This window comes from Apium graveolens, chromosome 10, assembly GCF_009905375.1.
Source record: "Apium graveolens cultivar Ventura chromosome 10, ASM990537v1, whole genome shotgun sequence".
NCBI lineage: Eukaryota > Viridiplantae > Streptophyta > Magnoliopsida > Apiales > Apiaceae > Apium > Apium graveolens.
Genome location: NC_133656.1, coordinates 236403588 through 236431148, shown reverse-complemented (window position 1 = coordinate 236431148; position 27561 = coordinate 236403588). Strand labels below are relative to the sequence as shown.

The 27561-nt window shown below is 34.7% G+C and overlaps 2 protein-coding genes across 3 annotated transcripts; one reads left to right on the top strand and one right to left on the bottom strand.

The window, feature by feature from the left end:
- Positions 1 to 7216: 7216 nt before the first annotated feature.
- Positions 7217 to 10803, bottom strand: LOC141693566 (glutamyl-tRNA reductase 1, chloroplastic-like). The gene is made up of 3 exons (XM_074498707.1): positions 10380 to 10803; positions 9097 to 9338; positions 7217 to 8723 (listed from the first exon to the last, which is right to left on the bottom strand). The coding sequence occupies exons 1-3, from the start codon at positions 10636 to 10638 to the stop codon at positions 7593 to 7595; spliced, it is 1632 nt and encodes a 543-aa protein (XP_074354808.1). The 5' UTR covers positions 10639 to 10803; the 3' UTR covers positions 7217 to 7592.
- A 2580-nt stretch (positions 10804 to 13383) lies between these two features.
- Positions 13384 to 18503, top strand: LOC141688909 (lariat debranching enzyme). Of its 2 annotated transcripts, none has more exons than XM_074493055.1 (9): positions 13384 to 13607; positions 13690 to 13847; positions 14856 to 14977; positions 15156 to 15349; positions 15994 to 16176; positions 16284 to 16402; positions 16490 to 16626; positions 17044 to 17165; positions 18137 to 18503. In XM_074493055.1, exons 1-9 carry the CDS (start codon positions 13485 to 13487, stop codon positions 18245 to 18247), a joined length of 1269 nt encoding a protein of 422 aa, XP_074349156.1. In that variant the 5' UTR covers positions 13384 to 13484; the 3' UTR covers positions 18248 to 18503. The 2 variants fall into 2 exon arrangements, with proteins under 2 accessions (XP_074349156.1, XP_074349157.1); XM_074493056.1 differs by having other exon boundaries at positions 13385 to 13607; positions 17044 to 17163; positions 18147 to 18503.
- The last annotated feature ends 9058 nt before the right edge of the window (positions 18504 to 27561 follow it).

Below are 27561 nucleotides of genomic sequence, written 5' to 3'. Positions count from 1 at the left end.
ATCACCTTGTCATGTTGCATCAAAACACATCCCAATCCTTTGTATGATGCATCACTGTAAATTATAAAATTTCCCTGTTCATCTGGCAAGACTAGTACTGGAGAAGATACTAATATATTCTTTAATTCCTGGAAACTTTCCTCGCATTTCTCGTCCCATTCAAATTTCTGGTTCTTCCTGGTGAGCTTTGTCAACGGCGTAGCTATCTTTGCAAAATCTTGCACGAATCTTCTGTAGTAACCTGCCAATCCCATGAAACTTCGTACTTCCGTTGGTGTCTTTGGTCTCTCCCAGTTGATTATGGCTTCAATCTTTGCTGGATCCACTTTCACTCCTTTATTGCTAATCGCGTGCCCAAGAAATCGTACTTCTTTCAACCAATATTCACACTTGGAAAACTTTGCGTACAATTTCTTTTGTCGCAGTATCTCCAGAACTATCCTCAAATGCTCTGCGTGCTCCTCTTCTATCTTAGAATAGATCAAGATGTCGTCTATGAACAAGATCATGAATTTATCCAAATACTTCTTGAATACTCGATTCATCAGATCCATGAAAGCTGCTGGTGCGTTGGTTAATCCAAATGCCATCACTAGAAACTCATAATGCCCATATCTGGTTCTGAATGCGGTCTTCGGAATGTCTTCCGGCTTGATCTTCAGTTGATGATATCCAGATCTTAAATCTATTTTAGAAAACCATACAACGCCTCTCAATTGGTCAAACAAATCATCGATCCTCGGCAACGGGTACTTGTTCTTAATAGTCAGCTTATTCAGTTCTCGATAGTCGATACATAGTCGCATACTCCCGTCTTTCTTCTTGACAAACAGTACTGGTGCGCCCCATGGGGATACACTGGGTCTTATAACTCCTTTCTCCAAGAGATCTTGCAGCTGAGTTGCCAATTCCTTCATCTCCACTGGTGCCATCCGGTACGGAGCTTTAGAAACTGGTTCTATTCCGGGTGCTAGGTCAATTGCAAATTCAATTTCTATATCGGGAGGTAATCCTGGTAGATCGTCTGAAAAGACATCTGGAAATTCATTGACAACTGGAATCGCTTCTAGTGCTGGAACTTCCTTGCTGGTGTCTACCACATGGGCCATATACGCTTCACAATTCTAACGCAATAACTTCTTCACTTGAGCTATCGTTAAGAACTTTTTCTCTTGCTTTTTCCCTCGAAATACCACCTTCTTTCTGCTATCCAATGCCTGAAGTCTTACTTTCCTATTCTTACAATCAATCTGAGCGTTATTTTCTGACAACCAATCCATTCCTAAGATAAAATCAAATTCTCCTAACTTAAAAGGTATTAAGTTGGCATAGAAATGATGTCCTCCTATCTCAATGTCACACCTCGAGCACACTCGGTCGACGGGAACTTGATTCTTATTAGCTAACTCTATCATTAATGCTTGTTCTAACAACTTAACTTCTCAATGCAGCTTATCGACAAAACTTTGAGAAATAAATGACCTTGTAGCTCCAGAATCAAATATAACTTTAGCATCTACGGAGTTGACTGGAAGCGTACCTGCAACCACATCTGCACTCTGAATAACATCCTTCATAGACATGTTGAATGTTCTGGCTTTGGGTTGAGCTGGTGGTCCTTCAATCCTTGGCACACTCTGAGATGGAGCACCTGTAAGCCTTGGTATGTTACTTGTTATACCTTGTGTTGGACAATTTCTGGAAATATGCCCTGGCTTCCCACACTTATAACAACCAGTTCCCAAATTCTGACCTTGAGTCGGATTCTGACACATATTAGCATAGTGTCCCTTCCTGTCGCACTTGAACACGTCATATTAGCATTACAATTCCCAAAATGCTTTTTACCACAAAATTGGCAATCTGGCACTGGTGGACGATTGAGCCTCTACTGATTTGAATTCTGAAAATGGTTGCCTTGTCCTTCATTTCCTAATTGTGGTCTTCTGAATCCCATATTCCTATTACCCTGAAACTCTGGCCTTCTGTTAAAACGGCTCTGGAAATTACTTAGTTGCTGACCTCCTTCTGAAGTTTCTATCTTCCTTTTCTTCCCATCTTTTCCTTTCTGAGACATGTCACTCTTACTTTCGATCACCATTGCTTTCTGAACCACTGCCACATATGAAGTCAACTCAAACATGGCCACTCTGTTCTGAATCCAAAATTTCAATCCCTGTTCAAACCTTCTTGCTTTCTTTTCATCTGTATCAACCTGGTCTGGCACGAACCTTGCCAATTCAGTAAACTTAGCCTTGTACTCAGCCACAGTAAGATCACCCCGGGTCAGGTGCAAGAACTTGATCTCCATTTGGTTCTTCATGTACCTTGGGAAATACTTTTCCAAAAATAGCTCAGTAAACCTCTCCCAAGTTATAAACTCACCTCCTTCCAATGTTCGTGTGGATTCCCACCAATAGTTCGCCTCGCCCTTCAGAAAGTAGCTTGCAAACTTGGTCTTCTGTTCAGTTCCTGCTCCGACTAATTCAAAAGCCTTTTCCATCTCCTTGAGCCATGCATTGGCTTCCACGGGATCAGCACTTCCCTTGAACTCAGGTGGCTTCACAGCTTGAAACTGCTTAAAAGTCACTGCAGGTGGTGCTGCTGCTGCGTAAGATGTAACATATGTTGCTGCATCAGTCCCAACATCTGGATAATCGCTGGATCTGTACAACTCTGGGTACGATCCTCTCCTGAATTATTCCTCCTTTTTGGTGCCATTAATCTGGTAAGAAACAAGCAACATATATAATAATCTATCAAGCATTGTGTCAAATATTTAGCAATTCTTTAGTATATCAAAATTCTCAAGTATTATCTTTTCCCCAAAATATCATAAACTTGCTACCATATTAACACAAGCGACATCATTATCACATAATCCTGCTTATCATCTCGAGAATAATAACACAAAGAAAATTGATGAAGAATTCTCCAAACCTTTTAACCTTTACTCAAAATCTCAAATAAACCGACAAACAATGGATAGGGTCGCAACACAACCTTCCAACCTCTTTTCATCACTTCTTACCATTCTCAAAACCAACAAAATAGCAGGGCAATAACACAAAGGCCTAAGGCTAAACGCAAAACAGGAAACCCAAACAACTTAACTATAACCCAACCCAATAACCTAAATTTAACCTTATAAGAGCTAAACTACACGCACTTATCTTATATGATCTTCCTATGACTCACCTATGACAATCCTAAGCCTGTTTCAGTGACCATAACCTGTAGCTCTGATACCAACCTGTGACGCCCTCCAAATCAGGGGTCTAGATTTGGGGGTCACTAGCCAATAAACCAAAATAAAATAATCACAGCGGAATAATATAATAAATATGACCTCTCTACCTGCACTGGATCGATCACATGTTATAGTATGGAACAGGCACTAATACAAATCAAGTGTTATTACAAACCATAAGTCTAATTAGTTTTACAGATTATTCAAATTTTATTACAAACCTCTAGACTATCCAAGCGTCCCAAAACAGTCTACCTGGAATACACACCACTATTTACAAGCACTCGACTTCTGACCAAACCTGGATCTCAAGCCTGCGCTGGCTTAGCTGAAAGATTAGATTGATAAACAAGTATGAGCGAAAGAAATGCTCAGCAAACAATATAAAATATGCTTGAAATGATAAACCACATTCTGATAATAACTGAACAATATGATAAAAATCAGTAATATTTGATCAATAATAAAAGCTTCACAAGCTATCAACAATAAACAATAATTTTTAGATTGGAATCTAACTCCGACGGACGTACTATCACATACTGATCATCCCGTGTGATAGGACAAGGTCATGATTCATAGAAACATGTCCCCAAAATACGAGTACTCAAATAAAAAGGCAATATACATGTCTGTGGAAAAAATGGTGTCATAATATTTCATATAACACATAGAAATAGCCCTCCGCTGGACCGTCCGTCCCGGTCACTTGCGCATTCATCCAATCCATAAAACATTTTGATCAAAGGAGCCGAATCAAAGGACATCCTTAACAATATAACTCTCCATTTCTCATGGTCCAGAGTTATCTCAACAATCGATGGCGAAATAACCAGAATAATTAGTTATTCGCTAATCCCAATTCAATGTTCCACTGTATAGAGTGATTTATAGCGAAATATATAAAACGTTTAACTATTCTGAACTTAGAATAGTTTGGAAATTGAAAGAATATAATTCAGAGACAATATCAATTGAATGATAAATGAAGATATAATATTTGCATAATATGATTCAAACTAAACGTCACTTGAACAATAAGTGAAGTTAGGGGTACTTGCCTGGTATGCTCGATAACCTCTTACTATAACTCAGCTTATAACTGATGGCTACTATCTCCGTCTAACACTTGACTGCACTCCTTTCTACTCAATTCTATAAACAAAAGAACTATCTTAATTGACAGAACCAAACTCAATCGACGTAACTATACGTCTTGACATCTACCCGATCGTTTATAACTAGCATGGTATTTTAAAACTATAAACAGATAGCATGCATTTCACGTAGCACGTAATCATAGAATTCGTATAACACATAATCACATAATTCATGTAATACATAAGTCAGATCGTTAAAAGATACGTCTCAGTGCGTTCAGAATGAAAATTAGGTCAATATTAGCATTTATCGATCAAATACTGACTCAAACTGATACACAAATTAAATGACATTGCAATACAAAAGAAATTAGGGCTTAAAATTATTTTTATTGAAAGCGCAATATTACATGTTCGTTTCGTATTAAACGGACGAACGGTTTAATTATTATGAATAAAATAAGAAATAAATAGATTTAAATCAATTAATAATAATACTAATTGATTTTTTTGAATACCAAAATATAATTTTTAAAACCTTAAAATAATTTTTAGAGATTATTTGAATTAATTATAAATAATTTATATTTATTTAGCTATTTATAACTAAAATTAATTGATTAATTGATTTTTAATCAATTAATTAAATTTATAAATAATTAACTAAAATGAATTATAAATAATTAAATCAAATTGTATTTTTGAAAATAATTAAAGAAAATAATTTTTTTAGTATTTAAAATAATAATTAAATGATTTTAGAAATAAATAAAATGATTTTTGAAAATAAGAAAAAGGATTTTTTTTAAAATATTTTTAAAAATCAAAACTGAGAAACAGAATTGGGGATTGGAGGTTGGGGTTTCAGGGATCAAACCCGGGTTGGAATTAAAACCAACCGGGTCGGGTTAGAGGACAATCAGGTCCTGCCAAGAACTGGCCGGACCAAGTGCAGAAACCGGTGACCGACACCGTTTCCGGCCAAGCTCCGGTGACGGCCAAAACAACCCGATTTGATCGGGTTTTCAGTGCAATATTCAATAACACGAGCCCAGAAATGCAGAAACCACACCAACATCATCAACCGAACAACAGGGTTCATTAACCGGTCAAAATCAAGAAATTTTCCGGCGACAACAACGGAAAATCGCGGAACACGCAACTGGACACCAAATTCAACGATCTATTCATGACAATAGAGCTCTGGACTCATAGAATCAGTTCATATAGCCACAATCAATCGAACTAACATTAAAAGTACATAAATCGAAAATAAAACTATCCAAAAACCAAGAACATGGTTCGAAAATCCCAGCAATAAAACGAGTATAATTTTGAAATGAATTGATTACTCTAATCATGGCAATGCTATTATAATCATCAGAAACACTCAACAATACCCAGAATTCAAACCCCCAAATTCTTGATCAAGAACCCTAAAAATAAAATTTCAAATTTGCGAATCTTGAACTGTTTTTGATGATTAAAACAGGTAGATAATCAAAATCCCATCGTTTTGGTTACCCATACTTACTGTTTGGAGTTCGGAATCACTTCCAAAATTGAGATTCAATCCTCTAGCTAAAGAACACCTCCAAGAACAAGTTTCTTGATTTTCTTAATATCTGAAATTTTTAATAAAAATAAATAAAATAAATAAATCTGCAGCTATTTATATTAAACATAAAATTATATCCCCAAAATTAATTAAGGGTGTTTTTATCCCCTAATTATAATAATTAGGGCCCCAAAATAATAATTACGGGGAATAATTTTAAAAATGATAAAATACAAAATTAATGTCGAAATTTCACAAAATTGCGAATAATTCGAAAATACAAAAATAAAGGGTTTTTGAAATACGAATAATTTTATAAAAATAAAAATACAGATTTTGTGGGGTTTGTCGTCCCGGTGGGATCCCGGTCCATTGATTTTTTTGAAAAACAGGAACGATCCCTAAATTACCAGAAAAGCCCGATAACTCATAAAATGCATTGAAACACGCGTAAAATGAAATAAAACTAGTACCTTAATAAATATGCAAATAAATACGAGTTCGAATTGCATATCGATTCATTTAATTGCAGTTTAAACACATTTTAATCAATCGAAATTTTTTTTGGCCCGTACAGAAACACACATAACAGCTATGACATCTAATATTATGGCAATAATTACTTTAAATTTATAAAACACATAATATTTATTTATTTAACATATAATATTCACATATTTTTTCCCGGTTATTACATATCCCAACCAAGTTGGACGCGGATAATTTGCCTCATGGGAAAAAAGAAAAAACTTAACTTACAAAACAAAATTAGTCTTTCTAATTGTTGACAGGATTAGGGCACATTTTACTTCTGGGTACCCTACTTTTTATCAAATGTATGTTTTTTGGATCTGCTTATACCATTTCTTTTTCGCAATTCCATAGCGTTTCTAGAGGCGCTAACAGTAGTCACTCAGCAGTTCAAATTTAAAGACCATTTAACTCTAATGAACCTCTTGTAAACAATGATAAAAAATTAGAAACTCCATTTGTAGAATTATATTGAAAAGCTTGCTAGGCATCTGTGCTTCCCTCTCAAGTTTCAGAGCCCGATCTGACAGGATAGGCTACCGACCATGTTCTTACTGATCGAACCGTTTACTCAGCGACGAATATAATAAAACGTTACTTTCATAATTGCCTTCACCGGAGTTTGCAGTTGCGTTCTACACCACAGTATTAGAGCCTTGTTAAGCAAAGAGTGCGTAGCTCCCAAAATTTTCAAAACAGTTATCTAGATGAATGCTTTTAGCCATATTTGGAATACAAGTCGGAACCTATTTCTTTTAAAAGAACAATGTAGAAAAGTGAAGTTACAACAAGCATCAATACCTTGAATCAACCAGTATATTAATTACAGGAAGTAACATTGTTGCATAAACCGCAGACTGTCAAGCGGGTTTGATATCATTCATTACATTTATCAACATCACTCACCGGCCAAAACAAGCCCAATCTGTTAATTACACCTAGGCGGTAGAGATTGAATAGAATCCACTGGAGACGTCATGAATTGTACAGTTGAAACACTTAGATGGAAATCAAGTAATCCAGAGACTTCAATTTGTGAAAAATGATGACATTTCAAACAACGATGACAGGACGAGGGATTTTCCCTCTTATTCGGATTCCAAGAGATGATAATCAGTGTTGTTAAGATAAACTAGAAAAATGTGAAAGGAGCTTACTTCTGGTTCTGCTCCACCTTAGCTCGAACCTTTTGTTCCAGAATAGATATCTCAGTTTCCAGGCTGAACATCCTGTTAAGGGCATGCATATTCTCAAGTGTCTCGGACAGAGTCCGGCTGTCGCTCCCGTCACATCTTAGGTGCTGCATGGGACCATGGAGAAGCTTGTTCACTATACCCCGGCTAAGATCATCGGCTGCTTTCTTGGTTTTCTTTGTGACTTCATCACCCATCTTTGACATACATTTATCTAGCTCTGCTAGTCGGATTCTTTCAGCATAGGCTCTTAATTTCTTGATGGTTGGAACAGTTTCTAGTGAGTCTCTCCAGGCTTCAAATTGCTTTGATTCCTCAGCAATAATTGACTGCGCTTCCATTGCTTTTCTATGTCGATCCTCCTTATTTGCAGCGACAACCTCCTTAAGGTCATCCACATTGTAAACTCGTGAAGTCTCAAGCTCCTTGATGCATGAACCAACATTTCTAGGAACAGAAATGTCAACAAAGAGTCTCACAGATCCAGCATCAGAACTAACAGGTGGAAGTTCAGCTGCATGCTCTTTGCGAAATAACAAGGTTTCTGAAGCGGTGCTGGTAAATATAACATCTGCCTCTGCGGCAGAGGCTAGCATTTCTGTAAGGGGTTTGTATATTATCTCAATACCCTTCAGCTCTTCACGGATGGCAGTTACTCTCTCCTCACTTCTGTTCACAACTACCATTTTAGTGCATCCTTTGGCTACTAAGTGTTTAATCACAAGCTTTCCCATCTTCCCAGCCCCTACGACCAACATTCTAGCAGTAGTGTGAGAGGTTTTTGGAAGCTTCATTAATGCCAGTTCCACAGCAGCCGAGCTGACGGAAACTGCCCCTGATGCAATATTTAGCTCAGTTCTAACCCTCTTTCCGACAGTGATGGCATGCTTGAACAGGCCACTGATGTTCCTCCCAAACCCTACCACTCCTTGCCCAACTTTGACAACTTGTTTCACCTGAGCAAGAATTTGACCCTCTCCTAACACCAGTGAATCAAGCCCGGCTGATACTTCAAAGATGTGCTGGGTAGCATCATTATTATATAACAAAAATCGGTGCTCACAAAGTTCCGAAGCTGAAACCCCACTCGTCTGCAAAAATAAATAGATGCTCTGAAGTGGTACTTAAAAAAGTATGTGAATATGTAGTAACAATGAAAAATGCTGCATGAGATGGTGGCTGTGGTGAAACAGAACAGACCATGTTGTGTTTAAAACTGGAGCATTGCAGGGGAAGAGAGCGTAAGGGACAGAACAAAATAAGGATAAACCATGGTGGACAACAAGCACATCTCAGTGATGCAAAAATTACAATCTTCATAAGTGCACAACCTGTTACTCTTTATTACTCATGTTCCTTTACATTTTGAGCATCCAAAAACGATTTATATTCATGGAAATAAAAGAAGGAGCTGAATCTGGAAAGAAAGGTAGGAGTCTGTACGACGTAGCAAGAAATAATTACCTTTGACATCCACTCTGTCACTTCTTTGACACCCCGATGCTGAGACAAAGCTACAACATATATCTCCATCCTATTGCAGGTACTAAGAACAGCAGCCTCTTCAATATGATTCAAACTACATAGCTCAGCTATGGCTCTGGGCCATTCAGCTTCAGGAATGGCAAGCTTTTCGCGCATTTCAACTGGTGTGGTGTGGATACTGAGTCCAATGACTACAATACTGCTCCTCTCCTTCGTATACCCTGATGTCGGTGGATAATAAAAATATTAGACAAACATAGTAGGAAAATTGTGTATTAGACAAACATAGTAGGAAAATTGTGTAGTGACATGTGTGTAAAAATAACAGCATAAACATCAAGGTAGGGAAAAAGGTTAATTTTAAAAATAAATCAAAAGAAAAGATATAATGCTTACATTAAATAAATTGGAAAGGCTTCTCCCACGAAAATAAAATACAGGTTTTGAGTGTCAGCAAAGTTATCCTAAAGGCTGAATGTAAGATAAACATATTGCTCACAATTTATAAACTAACAAAGGCTAAAGTAAGATCACTTCATGAACACAAGAAATACCCCCAGAAACACATAACAACCACATTATGAAGGGGTCACAGAAGCTTCAATCTTATATTATCAAAAATATATATATTCTAATATGAAGAATGATTTAAGTTGTTTACAATCCCAACCAGCTAAGGCGAACAAGAGAAAATGAAACGAAAAAACAAAACTTGCTGAACAACACAAAATCATTACATACATGGCTTCAATTCCAATTGCCAAACATATAAGAGCTAATAACAGACATAATTGTGACAGAGGAACTGCATTCTTCAATCTATAAACATTTTTTCTTTTAAAGAAAAAAAAAATCGAACATAACAACTTTCTATTCGTTGCGCTTTTAAACTATCACTGATCATCACAGAAAATAACATTTAACAAGATAAGGCACCAAAGAATTATTCGGAGCCGTAAACTAATCAACTACATAATTAACTAAAATAAAACACCAATAAATCACTTGTAAGAGATAATAATTTCAACATGAAAGAAAGAAAGTACACTACAAAGTCCATTTTGTATAACACTAATTACCACTCCGAAGCAACACAACATTCAAAATTTCAAATATCAAACACATTGCACACGTGACACAACATACATCATACATATTTAGAGAGGGAGAGAGAGAGGGAGAGGGGGAGAGAGAGAGAGAGATGGAGAGAGAGAGAGAGAAGAGAGATAGCGAGAGAGAGGGAGAGAGAGAGAGAAGATTACTGTCAGCAGCAGAGGATTTGAGCTGTTCAAGAGCAGAGAGACTTGAAGAGGAAGGGAGAGTAGTACTAGTATTGTCAGTAGTTGTCTGAACAACCTCACACCTGAGACCATTACAATTTCTGGCTTTCCTAGGCATGCAAAACATGCGATCAATTTGATGATTCAACGGAGATGCCAATGATGTTGATGAAGCAGCAACGGCATTTCTTAGGTATATAGTGTCCAGTTTTGTGCCAGCAAAGGCGGTCGAGACTGCCATCTCTTATCTTTTATTTGCAATCAGCGAGAGAGAGAGAGAGAGAGAGAGAGAGAGAGAGAGATGTGAAAATATGAAAGTGGAAGTGGCTGCTGATGTTGTCTGATTGGCTTGTGTTCGTTCCTCTTTTAATTTAGGATCAAGTAGTTGTGATGTTTTGTAACGCGCGTGTGGCAGCAACGAGATTAGATTATTTATATAATAAAAATGGAATTTATCTTGGTTTTTGGATTCTGTCATCTGATTGGCTGATGGTATACACGTTCTATCCATACCGCACCTATATCCCTGGTCTTTTTTATTCCCTTTCTATTTTATTTTTTTAATATTTATTTTGTTTAAAAAATATGAAATAAATTTTTTGAATCAAGATCTTTTTTTGACAAAGAATCAAGATCTTTAATTTGCTCAAACTTAAAAAAGTGATATTATAGAGAGTGAAACTGATTTTTTCCCTTTCTAAATTCGACACTGGGATGTCCCAAAATTTATTAGAACATATAGTAAATTGTAAGATATATAAGTTGATTATTAAAAAAAGTTATAATATATATAAAATAAGAGATAAATGAATGTTAAATAAATTAAGAGGGAAGGATAATATTGAATAATATTTACATTATAGTTTGTGTTAGAGCCAAAAATTCCACTAAAATTTAACTAGTGAAGTTTTTGTCATGATTAGAGTTTAGTTTGTGATTTGTGATGCTTCATCTTGGCACTTCACCGTCCATTAAATCACTCATTTACAATAAAGTATCCAAGACAACTATAAAAATTTTTTTTGGCTTCTTGTACATACCATTTTTTTTCTTATTTTAGTTATTTAACAAATGCTTGTGATCTTGTGGATGTATCCAAGGAATTGAAAGAGATAAGATGAGAAGAGGAGATATGTGAAGAGTGAAACCATGTGATGGAGATTGCTTCATAGGATTTCAGGGCCTTCATCTGCCACAAACCCCTTGTAAACCCCCTTGAGTTGTGCACTCATTTTCAACATATATGGGTCCGGCAAATCTTCATTCATGGCTATCAATTTTCGCCTTATTCTAATAACATCAATACTCGTTCCGTCCCATTTTATATGACTCCATAGCTTTTCGGGTTTCAAACTATTTTGGAAGAGATACTTGTGAATGATAATTTTATAAGAAGAAAATTGTTTCAGATTTATTAATGTTATAAAAGTTGTTTTAGGTTTCCTAAATCCGTTCCCAAATTTTTCTCAAATGACGTGACGTGATATTTGTCACGTTTTAATTTGTGGGCGCATATATATATAACGGATTATATCTCATTATCAGAAAATTACCAAATATGTGCATTACACATCTGAGAACGGTTTTGAAAACCGTTTCGTGAACTATAGTATTTTCCGTGTTGTAAATGTTAAAAACTGCAGTGCATAAAAATAAAGTACTTGAAAATGTGAAAGTGCTATAACTGAGAAGGTTGAGGTGCAAAACTGCTGCAAATCCAACAGCTTTAATTGCTGCAGAAGATAAGTGCACAAGTTGACAGAAAAAAATGTGCAAATAAACAAACACTGATCATCTTCATTTCCAAATAAGGAAATACGTTCATTATACAGCACTCATTGGCCATTGCAGGGTAGCTTGGAGATCCAAGAGAAACTAATTACTTCACCAAATATCATTAACAATGACTTGCACCTAATTACCAATACTTTATATGTTTTAAGTGCAGAATTGCAGATTAAGAAATCAGTTTAGAAGGCAGCACCCACGGTTTTCGTACAATTCGACAACTATGAAACTGCTGGATGATGCTCTTGTTCAATGCTCTGTGATATCCAGCTACCAATATGAATGTTACTGATCAGCGATCGTGACTTGAACAAATGAATATCCTCTCGTCTAAGGGATGTAAGACGAGAGATTTTGTGTACCAATAATCGGAAATATTAAAACTCGAAAGAACAAAGATTAATCATAAAAACTGGAACAATCAGCAAACATGTATTAATCACAAGGAACTGCAACAATTGAAAATCACATTTTTTTACCAAAACTAAAAGAGCCAATTGCTGGGTCCTCGAGGCCCAATGTTAGGGGTTAGTCCTCACTCCCTTCCCCACACTAAACACTATATACATATGTATTGAATTTGTGAGTTAAATTTTATAGAGTCCAATATTTTTTTGAATTTCTGGAGTTTATATACATTGTGTAAATAAAATATAGGTTAATATAAAATATTGTAAAATACATTATTTTTCGAATGATATTTTACAAAATATCAGTACTTTATTAAAAATTCTGCAGATTGTATATATTTTACAAGTAGATCATTGTATAATATATTATTATTATACAAAACATGCTTAGTTTGCAGAATTAATATTACAGAACATACATATTTAACTGCAGAACATATATATATTATATGTATGAGATTTGCATAATTATATTGAAATAATGATATTTGTGCAATATATTTTGCAAGATAAAACATTTTATAAGATAATTTATACGCATAACATAGATGCACTCTTCAATTTGTAGTGTATACAATCCGTCCGATAATAATTATATTATGTTAAAAGACGGAAAATGATCATTAATTTACAAATTTGAAAGTTTGACAACTTTTTAAAATTTCAGAATAAAGTATAGTCATAACTTTGTAATTTATTTTATTATTATTATTTCTTATTATTTAAAATTTATGTACACGTGGAAAAATCGATCGCCTGAATAAATTATAACCGGATCCCCACACGTACCATCTCGGTTCAAATTTGACCCAATTAACCATCCGGGTTACAAAATCTGAATAAAATTACTCAAACTCAAAACCCTAGGGTTTAAATTCAAATCACAGCGATGAAAATAGCCGTAGAAGGATGTATGCACGGAGATTTAGACAACGTTTACGCCACTCTCTTACACTTACAACAATCGGAGAACACCAAAATTGATCTTCTTCTCTGTTGCGGTGATTTTCAGGTACTTGTGCGTGTTTTTAGTGTGTGTTTTTTTAAAAGTTTTGTTTGGATTTTATTTTGATTTGTAATGTGATTAATTGCAGGCTGTTAGGAATGAGAGTGATTTGGAGAGTTTGAATTGTCCTGCGAAATTTAAGTCTATGGAGTCCTTCTGGAAGTATTATTCGGGGCAGAAAGTTGCCCCGATTACGACTATTTTTATCGGAGGGAATCACGAGGCGTCTAATTACCTTTGGGAGCTGTGAGTTGTTTTGTTTCGTGTTATGTGATGTTTTGTTGTTAGTAATGTAGTTAAATTAGGGGAATTACGAAATAATTGAAGTGGCAGTGTAGCATTGCGCTAATTTTATAAATGCGGTTATTTTGGATGGATTTTGGTACTTGAGCTTGGACTATGTGTTAGTAATGTTGATAATATGGGGGAATAACTGATGATTAAAATAGTGTGTAGCATTGCCATAGTTATAATTGCGGTTATTTTGGATAGATTTTGATATTTGAGTTTGGATTATATTTTAGTAACGTTGATAATAAGGGGGAATAACCAAATTATTAAAATAGTGTGAAGCATTGCCTTAATTCTAATTGCAGTTATTTCGGATAGATTTTGATGTTTGAGCTTGGATTATAGTTTAGTAATGTTGATAATATATAGGGGGAATAACAAAATCATTATAATAGTGTGGACTGTGGAGCATTGCCTTAGTTATAATTGCGGTTATTTCAGATAGATTTTGATATTTGAGCTTAGACTATATTTTAGTAATGTTGATAATATACAGGGGGGATAACTGAATAACTATACTAGTGTGTAGAATTTCCTTAGTTATAATTGCAGTTATTTCGGATAGATTGTTATATTTGATCCTGGACTATATTTTAGTAACGTTGTTAATATAGGGGAAATAACTGAATAATTAGAACAGTATGTAGCGTTGCCTTAGTTTAGTTGAGCTTATTTCAGATGGATTTTAATATTTGAGCTTGGACTATGTTTGTTGATCCGAAAAAAAGAGAGAGGTTAAGGTTGTTGATAGTGTTAATAATAGACTCATACGTGTAATAAGCAATATATTTGTTTTAAAGTTTCATAGTCAATGTCTACTTGCTATGTGATAGTGTTTGATTAGTTGTGGTCTTAGCCGAGAAGATTGAGTGGTACTGGCTAATCCAGAGGTTTATATAAGATAATTATGACTTAAGATGGGTGGATAGTGTATGTCACTGATTTATGTTATGTCTTTGACAGATATTATGGCGGATGGGTGGCACCTAATATATACTTCTTAGGGTTTGCTGGAGTGGTCAAGTTTGGGAACATCCGGATAGGTGGACTATCTGGAATTTATAATGAACGTCATTATCGATTAGGTCGGTTACATGTTCTTTCTTTTATTAATAATTAGTATGATGTATTTTACATTTATATTCAGACCATTTGTGGAAAAAAACCATATTAATTGTGTATATGAGATAAAATACATGGTATAAATATGTAAGCCAGCATTGGAGAATAAGAAATTAAGCAGTAAAGCTTCTGTATATGCAGGACACTATGAAAAGCTACCATATAATGAAGGACATATCAGGTCTATTTACCATGTTCGTGAATATGATGTGCAAAAGCTCATGCAAGTTGAAGAACCAATTGATATTTTTCTTACACATGATTGGCCTTGCGGTATCACTGACTATGGGAATTGGAAAGATCTTGTTCGTCAGAAACCATTTTTTGAGAAAGAGGTAATTCTGGATACCTATATTGCAATGTGAAGTGAATGTTATGTAGTTCTTTTGTTTTAAAAATACATGCTTGTAACTTGTATGATGTAAAATAGAGGATGGTTAGAACTTCTGATTGCAATGCAGCTGAATGGAAATGTAAATTTTTATTATACAGAACTTTATCTTGCAATGTGGCCTCTGACATACTACAATTGCTACAATGCAGCAAGTAGTGCCTTTAATTTTTCAGTGTCTTAGTACCCTAATAAAACCCCTCCCACGATTTCCCACCCGCACAAATCCAACATTCCTTATTTGTATTTCTAGATTTACTCGAGTCTTGGTTTTATTTAGTCTCAAATGTCTTTTTCGTGGGTTGTCTGTTGGGATTGGAGGCATGCAAATTGAGTGTCTTCTGGTTCCAGTAGTCTGTTAGTATTCTGGTTAGTCAAAGCTTGGTCAATCTGACTTTGAAAAGTCAAACCCAGCTAGTTTTAGTATGACGGAGGATTACATACTTTACATCTCAATATTCTTTAGTACTGTACCTCTCCTGATGCTATTAGGCCTTACATTTATCTCTTGGGATTAGGGTACTATGCAATGTATTTTAGATTGCAGATATATTGATTTTAGATTATTAAAATCTTTTAACCAAACAGATTCAGGACAGAACTCTGGGAAGTATACCTGCTGCAGAATTACTGCACAAACTGAAACCTCCTTACTGGTTTTCAGCTCATCTTCACTGCAAATTTGCAGCACTAGTACAACATGGAGAAGGTGGTCCACTGACCAAATTTCTTGCACTTGATAAATGTCTACCGGGACGAAAGTTTTTGCAGGTTTCTGCTGAAATACCTACATGATGCCTTTTTTATGTTACTTATATATATTTAATTTTTTTACTTAAAGCTAATTTTGGTATCGTAAAACTTTCTGAGCTTTCTAGATTGTTGAGATCGAATCAGAGCCAGGACCGTACGAAATTCATTTTGATGAAGAATGGCTGGCGATAACTCGGAAATTTAATTCTATCTTTCCTTCAACTACCAAACCTGCAAATTTTGGGTCCGTGAATTTTAGAGAGTTGATTGTTCCTGGGATAAGTTTATGATACATGGCAAGTTGGTAACTCGTTTCTTATTCCGGTTGCAGGTTAGCGAAGCTTGACAAGCAAGAATGTATGCAATGGATAAGGCACAAATTACAACCAAGAGGAGCCAAACCTTTTAAATTTGTGCAAACTGTTCCTGGATATGATCCTTCTCAGTCTTCTGCTAGTTCCTATACTGGTAAAGAGTTAAAATCTCTGTGCTATATCATTGTTCTTTGTAGTTTATCTATTGTAGTTTAATCTGTGTGTGTGTGTGATTTCTCATGCTTTATAAAAAGATATGGTAAAACTGTTTCTTTGTTCTAATAGCTTACTGTTGAGTAAAGTTCATCTCAGATCCCATGTTCGAACATAGTCCTGATCCCATAAGTTCTTGTTGCCAGTTGTGTGTCATTCTATTGTTCACGACCTTGTCCGATATCTTTCTGCATATTTTAATAGGATGATTTATACTAGCAATCATTTTGGGCTGTTATAAATTATAATGATGCTTTGGAATTTTAACATTATAACATTGCAGCACAGTTGGACTGCTAGCTCACAGGCATATGCTAAGAATCTAAGAAACGTAATTTTATTTTTTATTTATCTGCAGGACATCATCGAAACCCTCAGACAGAAGCTTTTTTGCAGCTTCTTGAACTTAATTATTATCTTGATAGTACATCCGAAACAAGGGATCCAATCCATGGTCCAGCCTCACTTATTGCAAATGGTACACACTCCAGCACTTTTCTCCGACACTTGGGCCAGATTACTATACTTCATTATTCCTCTAGTGTTTAGTGTGTGTTGAACAAATTAGGTGCTTGTTTATGCTTAATAACTTTAAATATTTGCTAAAGATTGCAAATCACTCCCCTGTGTCCTGTGTCATCAATCCTAATTTGGATATAGGATATACTTGGTTACTTTTTTTGTAAAATATGTGAATTGCTCATTAGAAAATAGTCTGACAGGTATTCAGAAGTGAATAATAATATAAAATATATTAGAAAATAGTCTGACAGGTATTCAGAAGTGAATGATATAATATACAGTACTAAATGCTCATGAAAGCAATTTGTATTTTTGTGCAGAAATTGATCTCTCAATGTCGATAAATCATACTTAGTATCAACCTAATATTAGTCCATTATAAACCAGTGTTTTCAGCTGTTAAAGACTTGGAATATTTGAGTTTCGAGATTCTTAACATCCCGGTTCATGTAGCACATGGTTTTGCTGTTTTAGCTGATAAAAAAATGTACTCCCTCCGTCCATTTCAATTGTTTACATTTTTTAGAGAGTGTCCGACACTCATTTTAAGGTGCATATAAAATATATTTCTGTAATTTTTTTTTACAATTTTGTTTTTCTGAATAAAAATTGAAACATTCAATTTTTATTCAGAAAAAGAAAATTATAAAAATAAGTTGCATAACTATACTTTTTATGCACCTTAAAATGCGTGCCGAACACTTCCTCAGAAATGTAAACAATTGGAAAGGACAGAGGGAGTATTTCGTTTGTTGGTCATTTCTATGTTAGTTATGTTCTCAATATGAGGTCTTCATCTGTTTCGTTTGTGCTTTAAGTTGCAGTAGACATGCAACTTTTATTTATAGTTTTGTTGAACATTTTTCCTTTACAAACAAGTTAGAGTAGAAGTTAATTCAGAGGGTATATAACTATATATGCTTCCAAATGCAAGTGTAGGCCAATCTGATCATAATTATGAAGATATTCCAATTGACGATATAGATGAATTGGAAGAACTTTCAGAAGTCAATGATGCAGATACTATGAAGGAGTTATAGTATGAAGATGTTAAACTATGAAGGAGCTATGTTGGCGATGAAAGGGGAGGAGAAGCTAAGGGGTGAAAGCTACATTAGTCATTAATGGGGTGGGAGTAGCTGAACCTGTTGAATTTATATTTTTATTCTTATATATCAATTTTGTAAAATTTTGAATGTGTAGGGATTAATTAAAATTGTATTGATAAATATTACCGTCGTTTGTACATAACTGTTTTATACGTTTTTTAAGTAAATACCATATTGATTTATATCATATAGAGACATTTAAAAGGTAAATTATAAGGTTATTTAAAAGTCATGTAAAATTGTGAACTGATATATTATTGAAACAGTCCAATTGCTGGGCAGTCCTATGTCCAAAACACATTATTAAACTTAATCCAAGTCAGTGGTTATCCCAGCCCAGTTGTAACTAAAATTTAACCCCGAATGTCTATCTGGGCCCCAAGTCTATCGCTGAGTTATACTGGCCCGCGGGTCATCATTAATATTTTTATATTATTTAAATTTATAATAATTTTTTTGGATCATTAACTTATTAGTATATTTATAAATAATAATATAAAATTTATTTTTGGCGGGATTGGAACCTGAATATTGAGTAGTGTATAAATAATTAATGGAGTTCGAACCTCGGAGTTTTAATAGTGTATAAATAATAATATAAATATTCGTTGTTGGCGTGATTAGAACCTAGGAGTTTGAGTAGTGTATATTCTTTTAATATTTGAACCTAACGGTCCTGATCACCTGATTAAAAAGATTCGATGGTCATAAATGAGGATAACCAAACCAACCAACCAAAAAAGACATTATTATACTCAACAATCTAACAACATATTTACAGAAGAGGGATTTAATGAACTTCTGGTTTCTTTTGAAAATTTAAAGACTCTTTTAAATATATATAACTGTGAATGAATATGCAGTAGTGCGGATTAAAAGAATTCAATTATTCAAACACAAAGTATATAAACAAGATTGTTTAAAAACTTTCTGGTGGATTGAACTTTCCACCAGAGATATATATAAAGATTAGAGAACTCTGTGATGCAAGAATGCACACAGCTATTTACAAGTATTTTACAAAGATAAATAGAGAATATTCCTAACAGATGTTGCTTTTTCTATTTCTCACTTCAAATTGCTTAGTTAACTACTTGCTACTCTTGGTTTATATACTACCGAGTTACATATGAATAAGACAAACAATGAAAACAAGTATCGAAGTCTATTCACATGTTGCTTCATTTCTCTATCCAGCATCTTTAATATCTTCAGTTAAGCATGAAAATGGAAATGCTTCTTTGTTCTTTAAAACCTGCAAACAGGCTGTCATATTCCTTTTGTATACAATCAACTCATATGACCGTCAAGTCACTTTCAACTGCTATTTGAATTTGTAATCCGTTGAGACTTTCGTATTATCAGTCGATACTTAACTTGAGTTATCTGTTGAGTCTCTAATGGATTATCCGTTGAAATTGTCTTGAGTCATTCGTCGAGGCTTTGTAGTTTATCCGTTGAAAGTGTTTCCTTAGCAGTTGATACTATTTCACTTGTGCAAAATTACAAGGCATCTCTTATTTACAATTAGCCAACCTATTTTGCATATCTTGCTAGTAGTCAACATGACTTAGAATTTTCAACAACTTCTAATCTTCTAAGTAATTACAGTATACAGAAATGTGTTACAAAAACTTATTTAATACAAGCTACTCCATCAATTGATGGTTACAAAATCATTTAACTTATCTACTTAGAGTGTTTTGTTAAGTTATCATCAAGTTTACAACATATTTCTAACAATATCCCCAAATTTATGTCTAATAAAATTATAGGAATAAATTTAGGTTAACTTGATGATAACAAAACACCCTAATAAAACTAATACAGTAAACAATAGATAAATTGCAAAATGCTTCAATTAAAATTTGAACAAAGAAGGTGAAGTATAGTTACATGTCATTTCAAGGTGCTCCTCTAGTCTGAGCTGATCATTTCTTTCTCCTTGAATCCCTAGTCCTCTTTCCCATCCTCTTATCATTTTCCCCAATTTGATTTTAAAGTTGTCTAAAGAATTCAGCCTCATTTTCATCATTGAGATCCAGCATCTCTTGCATGTCCTTGAGTGTATCATTGCTTGATATTTGTAGCTGGTATTCAAGTCTGAAAAATCTTCTGACACCCTTTTCATCTCTGAACTCTATCATCCAATAAGGTATCAAATGCACTGTATCACCATTGTATGAGATAGTTAAAACTCTAGGCAATGTATTTGGATCTCTCCAGCTTTGTCTGATTTGGATGATCTTACTAAGTACTTCTGATTTGGCAACTTTGGTGAATCCAAAATCCTTCCTCATTGCAGAGAACGCCTTCACTAGGACATTGTAGCCTTCATTAAAAATTCTGTGTAGAGGCCAAGTGATCTCCTTGCCTCCTTTGTATTTAAACACCAATCTTTCTAGCAGCTTGTTGTAAGCATCAATTCCCCTTACTTCATCCAGCTCATCCAAGAAAAGATTGATATGTGAGAATTCTTTAATGTCACAGATGAATCTTGATCATCTTTGTTGTCTTTGTGCTTAGGATTAGAGACCACTTTGAATTGATATGGGTTTGACTTGACTCGTATACTTTTCTTCCTTGGATTTCTCTTTTTGGTGGCAATGGTAGATCGAGTTCAGGTAAAGGCAAACCGTCCTAATCTATGGGTTCATCCTTAGGTATAATAGGCTCACCATAAAAGTTGGTGCATGGATGAATCTTGAATTTAACAGGCTCCACAGTGGGCACAGTTGGTTGACTTGTTGTTGTAGATTGAATTGGCTCAGTTTCCTTTTCAGTAGCACTAGTTGGCCTTTTTTCTTTGGATTTATTCCTATTCCCCTTTGCCCACACAGGTCTTGATTCTTCATACTTTGGTTCATCAACTAAAGTTTTCTCCGTTTCAGTTGATTTAGCAGGCATTTCCAGTTTCCTTTTAACTCCTTTAACAACCTGTTTCTTTCTTCTTCTCTAAGCTCCTAATCTTTAATTTTCTTCTTCTTTAGCTTCCCCAAACTGAGGGTGCCCAGTCATCACACAAATCATCTTTCCATATATGTAGATTCTTGCAATTCTTGTTCTTAACATGGCATCTTTGGTGGTCTTGAAGCTTGTAATTGATGCACTCATCAGCTTATCTTCATCTGGCCTAGGAAGAGAATAATCAACCAACATTGGGTGCTTTGTTGATATTGTGACACTTGCTTGTTTAGGCTTCAGCACCACAAAGTTGTTGAACTCATTCTTCATTGAGGGTTCACCCTTATCTCCTTTTCCTAGCTACATCTCATCCATGGTGATTGGCTTCAACTTAGTGAAATGCTTGACATATTGATCCTGAGTAGCAGTTGAGCCAACAACCTTTGCAATCCGTCATCAATATTTTTCCTTTGCTATTTTATCTTGAGCTCAGCTGCTGCAAGATTGATTAGATCAATGTTGTCCAAGGCTGATGGCTTAGAGATAGTAATAGCTGGCACTATCACTTTGCTGACTTGAATGTGCACATCCTTCTCCCCCTTTTTGTTATCATCAAGTAAAACAGAGTTTCAAGTAAAACAGGGTTTGTATCATTGTATCATATTTTGGCGTTTGAATAGTATTAGAATAATATAATCTTTTTATATTTTTCATTGGTTCAACCTCTAACCATATTCGATCTAAAATTTTATTAGGACATTGTATGGCAGTAGAATAATGTAATTATTTTTTATTTTATGATTTTATTTAGAATTTTTTTAATTGATTTTAGAGATCTTATTTTTTAATAAGTTTTAATCTTGATCGTCTATTTTTAAAACTATCAAATGAACGACTGAGATTGTTTTGGCGGTACATAATCAAAGTTTTGGATGAGAAGTTACTCACACTTATTATATATAAAGGATATAACTTTTACATCAAATAATATATATTAAAATTCATTTATAATATAAATAAATGACAAATTTTAAATGATTAAAAGATATTACATTATATTATAATGTAAAAATTTGATTAATAAATTATAAATTATTTTAAGTTCTAATAATACTATAAATGCTATATATTTTAAATAATTAATTTAGTATAATATATATAAATATTTTTTTATTTATATATATGCACACAATCAGTGTCGAGGATCGGGGCGGGGAGACATTAAACCCCGACCCCGTCCCAATCCTCGAAATTTTTATATATCTCAGGAATAATTATTTTTCGATATCTATTTATCTTAATCATGCTGCTTTCAGATGCAATTGAGAATGAAAAAGTTGTTAGTAAAACCATGCATATATACAATATAGATCGTGTTGTTGTGGGTGTTGTTGCAAAGAAAGATGGCGATACGGGCTGTGACGACTGAGAATTTTGTGATGTAATTAAGTGAATAAAGTATGATTTATGTGACGTGATTATAAATTATGTGATTAAGGTATTGATTAATTATCTTTATTGTATATTAGTATCTGGGAGTGTAGATAGACGCGTTCCAATTTAAAGAGTCAGCTTAGGAGTTAAGCTGTGTTGTCGGGCCGTCAGGTAGAACGGAACCCGTCCTAAAAAGGGATTAAAGTATTTAAAACATGAAATATGTGTTATTATGTGAAATGAATGTTTAAGTAAAGTATTGTGTTCTAGTGACGTGTCGGTCAGTAAGGATATTGTGAAGCGTAATTGAAACGCTGAGCGTCGGGCCGTCAGGCAGAACGTGACCTGGTACGCGAAAAGAGGAATAATGATAAAAAGAGAAATTTTTATGATCAGACATAAGTTGTGATGTGTGAGTATACGTGCTTGCTTGTCTGTATGCGTGATTATGTGATCTGTTGATATTTTTAAGGAAATTATTTGATATAAATAAGGTTTAGTTAACCTTTGCACATTTTTATAAAATTATCTGAGTAAGGTAAAGGCATGAGATTTGTTTTGTTATCTTCGAAATAGTCCTAGAGACTTTCTAAAAATGATAGACGGATTTATTTCATGATCGTTGCTTTTAAAATGATTTTTATGTGATAAAATGCTATTTGTAGCGTGAGCTTGTAAAACAATTATATAAAATCAACCGTACGCTCAAAAGTCTATTATGAGTAATGGTTGGAAAGCTAATTTCGAGATCTACGTCTTAAATTTGTCATCCACAATAATTTTCAACTTTTTGAGAGGGATATATTTAATATTCAATTTCTATTTTATTGGAGTAAAAAGAGAGAGTAAATCAAATCAAAAGGGGAATTAGTAAATTACTAAATTACCCCTGCCCCTATCATATATAAGCTCATTCCCCCCTATTTTCTTTCTTTCTTTCCATGGCTCCCTCTCTCTCTTTCTTTCTCACTCTCTCTCGATCAATCTCTCTCTCTCTCTCTCTCTCTCTCTCTCTCTCTCTCCCTCTCTCTCTCTCTCTCTCTCTCGGCTTTCTTCTATCTCTCTCGGTATACCTCTCTTTTCCTTGTTTAATCTCACCAATCCTCCCTAAATCTTCTTGATAAACACCTATATGTAGGTAGAAGAGTGTGCATGTGTGTATATCCACTTGCATGTAGGTGTGTGTGTTGTGTGTGCTCGATGTGTGTGTTCACCCGAGAACCTCTCGGTTCTTGTTGTTCTTGTTGATATCATCTTGTTTAAGCATGATTTCTTGTAAATGAATGATATATAAGATTTACATGTTAGTTATTTTGAGGAATTGATGGAAAAACGGGGGTTTCGTGGTTGGACACCCTCGAATGAGGGCACCACCGTGAAGCCACCGCCACCGGTGATGAACTCCGATGAACCGGTGGTGAGTTATGATGTGTAAACTGAACTTTAGACTATATAAACTCGAATTTTAGTGTTTGCATGTGGTGTTTTCTATAAAGCCGAATGGGTTTTGATTTTAAAAGAGATTAAGTTGATTTTTGATAATGAAATTGATGGTGGATAGTTGTTTATAGAAAGTATAGAATAATTAGAATTGATTGGTGATTTATAAACTTGAATTGATGCATACATGTTGTGATTTAGGTGAAATTCGAATTCTTGGATTTGTGTTAAGAAATTTAGTTGGTTTAATTGATAAAATGACTTGTGAACGATGTGTTATAGAAATTGTTAGATGACCTTGGAATAGAATGAAGTGTGAAGTTGATTCGAATTATGCATGTTGATCTATGTTAGGTCACACACACACTGTAGAGGGGGTGAATACAGTGTATAGTACACTTAAATCGAACTTTAAGAACTTAAGTAACAGAAAACAAACTTTATTGAAACAATAAACTCTGTTACAGTATGGAACTGTTACCTCTCAGTGATGAACAAATATCACGAGAGCTGCTAGGGTTACAATGAATAATCTTTTCTAATAATGATAACACTTATAGTGTAAACCCTATGTTTGTGTTTATATACTACACAGTTACAAGATAATCGCTAATTGATATGGAATATAATTCTACTTCCTAAAATATATCAATCAGATATCTTTTCTTCCAAGTATTCCATTCTTCACGGAATTCCTTCTTCATGCATATCTCTTCTTATGTTTATCTCGATCTTCTTTCCTTTAATCAGCTACTGTCCTTATCTGATTGTCCTTCAGCACTTCTGATATCTATCTTCTGATGATTATCTCCTGATAATATAAGTACTGATATCCTTAAGTCCTGACTTCCAGTATAAGTACTGATCAACAGTTAAGTACTGATTTATCCTGTTCACGTAAGATCTGAAAGCTAAACATAAAACATATTAGCCATGACATTATCAAATATATCTAACAATCTCCCCAACTTGTAAATTAACAAAATATACAAGTTTAACAGATATTTAATGATGTCAAAAACATTAAGTACAAATGCATGAGAAATAGACTAGATAACTACAACTTACAGTCCTTAAAGTTTTTACCAATTTCAATTTCTGATAACAACTTCAATCTGTATAAATATCAGAATTTAAGCAGTTGTAGATCTTCGACTTGGCTTCTTCATTTTCTGATCTCTCTGATGTCAGGAGTTGTTCTGAGATAGTTCTTCAACAAACATTTCTCAGCATATCTTAGTTCATCAATCATTCTCCTTTTAACACCTTTAAGCTCTGCAGTATCTTCACCAGTTTGAAAGATTGCAGCTCTGAGATCATTAATCTTTGCTTTTCTCAACTCCTGATCTAGTCTTATGACATAAGCTTTGTCAGACTCAAGATTGAATTCAAGTCCCTTAATACCAAGATACGTTCTGATCTGTGCAGTATTAGGCTTCATATCAACAATATCACCATTGTGATCTCTGTACTTTGGAAAATATATGCTGTCAGACTTAACAGAATAAAGCCTTTTCTGTCTCTGAATCTGTTCTTTTAAGTAGTTTGCAGCAGTCTCTGTTATTCTGTCATCCACTTGAAGTAAGAAAAGTACATGCTCCAATTCTTCAAAATACTTCAAAGGAATGTCATTTTGTCTTATATGATAAACCCTACCATCTGTCATGAAATACAACATGATGTATTCTTTCAAGTAGGTATGGTAAACCATCTGTACAGATTCCAGTTGATTCAATCTCTCAGGAGTTGCTCCAATACCTGGTTCACTCAAGGAAGTTGGATCATTGTTAGTGTTGTGTACTCTTCTTTCATCAGCACTTCCCAATCTAGTTTTATCTCTAGCTTCCTTTCCAGTAACTACTCTTGCTTCAAAACCACTTGCAGTAGTCTTCAAAGATTGAGTCTGTTTTGCTTTAGTGAATCCTGGTAGGAGTGTCTTTGATCTATTTTCTGATATCAAGTTAACTTGAGCTCTGTCAGAGGTTACTTGCTTCTTCTGAATATCAGAACTTACAATTTCTTGACTCTGAACAACTTGAGCCATGTCAGAGGTTGTTTTAAGAACTTTTCTTGAAGTCAGAGCAAGATCATCTTTTCCATCAGTAATTTCTTCTTCCTCAGGAGGTACATAAGCCTTGATAGGTTCACCAACCTTTTCTTTACCCTTGGATCTTGGATCTATCTGTGGTTGTGATCTAGCCAATGTTGCTTCAATATGTGTCCTTTCTTTGATCACAATGCCTTTAAGTTTTGGAAGTAACTTTTTACCAGAAGCTTCAGATTTAGATGTGACTTTCTCTGATTTAAGTCTGGTTTCTTCTTCCTTTAAACTTTCCAAGTCCATCCCTGGATTTTCTTGAAGAAATAACTGTCTTGACATTTCCTCATCAAGATCTAGAAGTTCATCAGAACTTATCCTTTTACCAGCAGCAGAACTTATTCTTTTCCCAGTATCAGAACTTGTTCTGTGACTAGCTTGTCTTGATGTAAACCTTCTACCTTGACTATGACCACTACCCATTCCAGAGTTTCCTTGGTCATCTTTTCCATCATCCTTTCCTTGCAATGTCTTGTTGGTTTTGTATTTGGACTTAATTACCTTCTCCCCCTTTTTGGCATCAGCAGGTAATAAAAGAGAGATAAGTAGTTCCACTGAGGTCTGGATTTCAGTAAGTTGCGATTGCTGAGAAGCTTGATTTGTCAGAATTTGATCAATCTGAGCTTGTTGTTTCTCTTGAGTTTTCTCAATATAAGCAATCCTGTCAATGGTAGGTTGAAAGAACTTTTTCTTATCAATTTTCCAAACTTGTTCCTGTTTGATAAAGTTCTCCTGAATCTTGTGTAGCTCTGCATGAGTATTGGAATGAAGACCTTGTAGATGTTTAGTACTCAATACGGTGACTCTAAACTGGGTTTTAAAATCATCAGAATTTAACATTTCATCAGCTTTAGTCAAGTGCTCAGCAAGATGTAAAGCATTTGGAACACATGAAACTGAGTTCCATTCCTTAGTCCACTCCTGACCTGCAGGAGTTTCACTCCAAGGCACTGGTGCATCCCTGATAACAAACTCCTTTACCAATTAGACTTAGGAAGAGTCGGTGGAGGAGTATGTCCTGAAGGACCTGCTTCATCAGCATCTACAGTTGTAGCAGCTTCACCAGTATCTCCAACATTTGCAGCATCAGAACTTAAAGAATCAGTATCGTCTGATAAGACAACAGTGTGAGTAGCAATGGAGGCTTCAGCATCCTCTAATTGCTGATCTGATACTAAGTTCTGATCAACAGCCATATCCTGATGCTCACCTAAAATCTGATCATCAGCATCTTGATGCAGAGAAGGTGTTATTGATAACTCTGGAGTTTGAACAGCATCAGTAACATGTGTTGTGGAAGGATTATTTGCTGTTGGAGCTTCTAAGAAAAGTATTGCAGGCACAATCAGGTTCTGAATATCAATTTCAG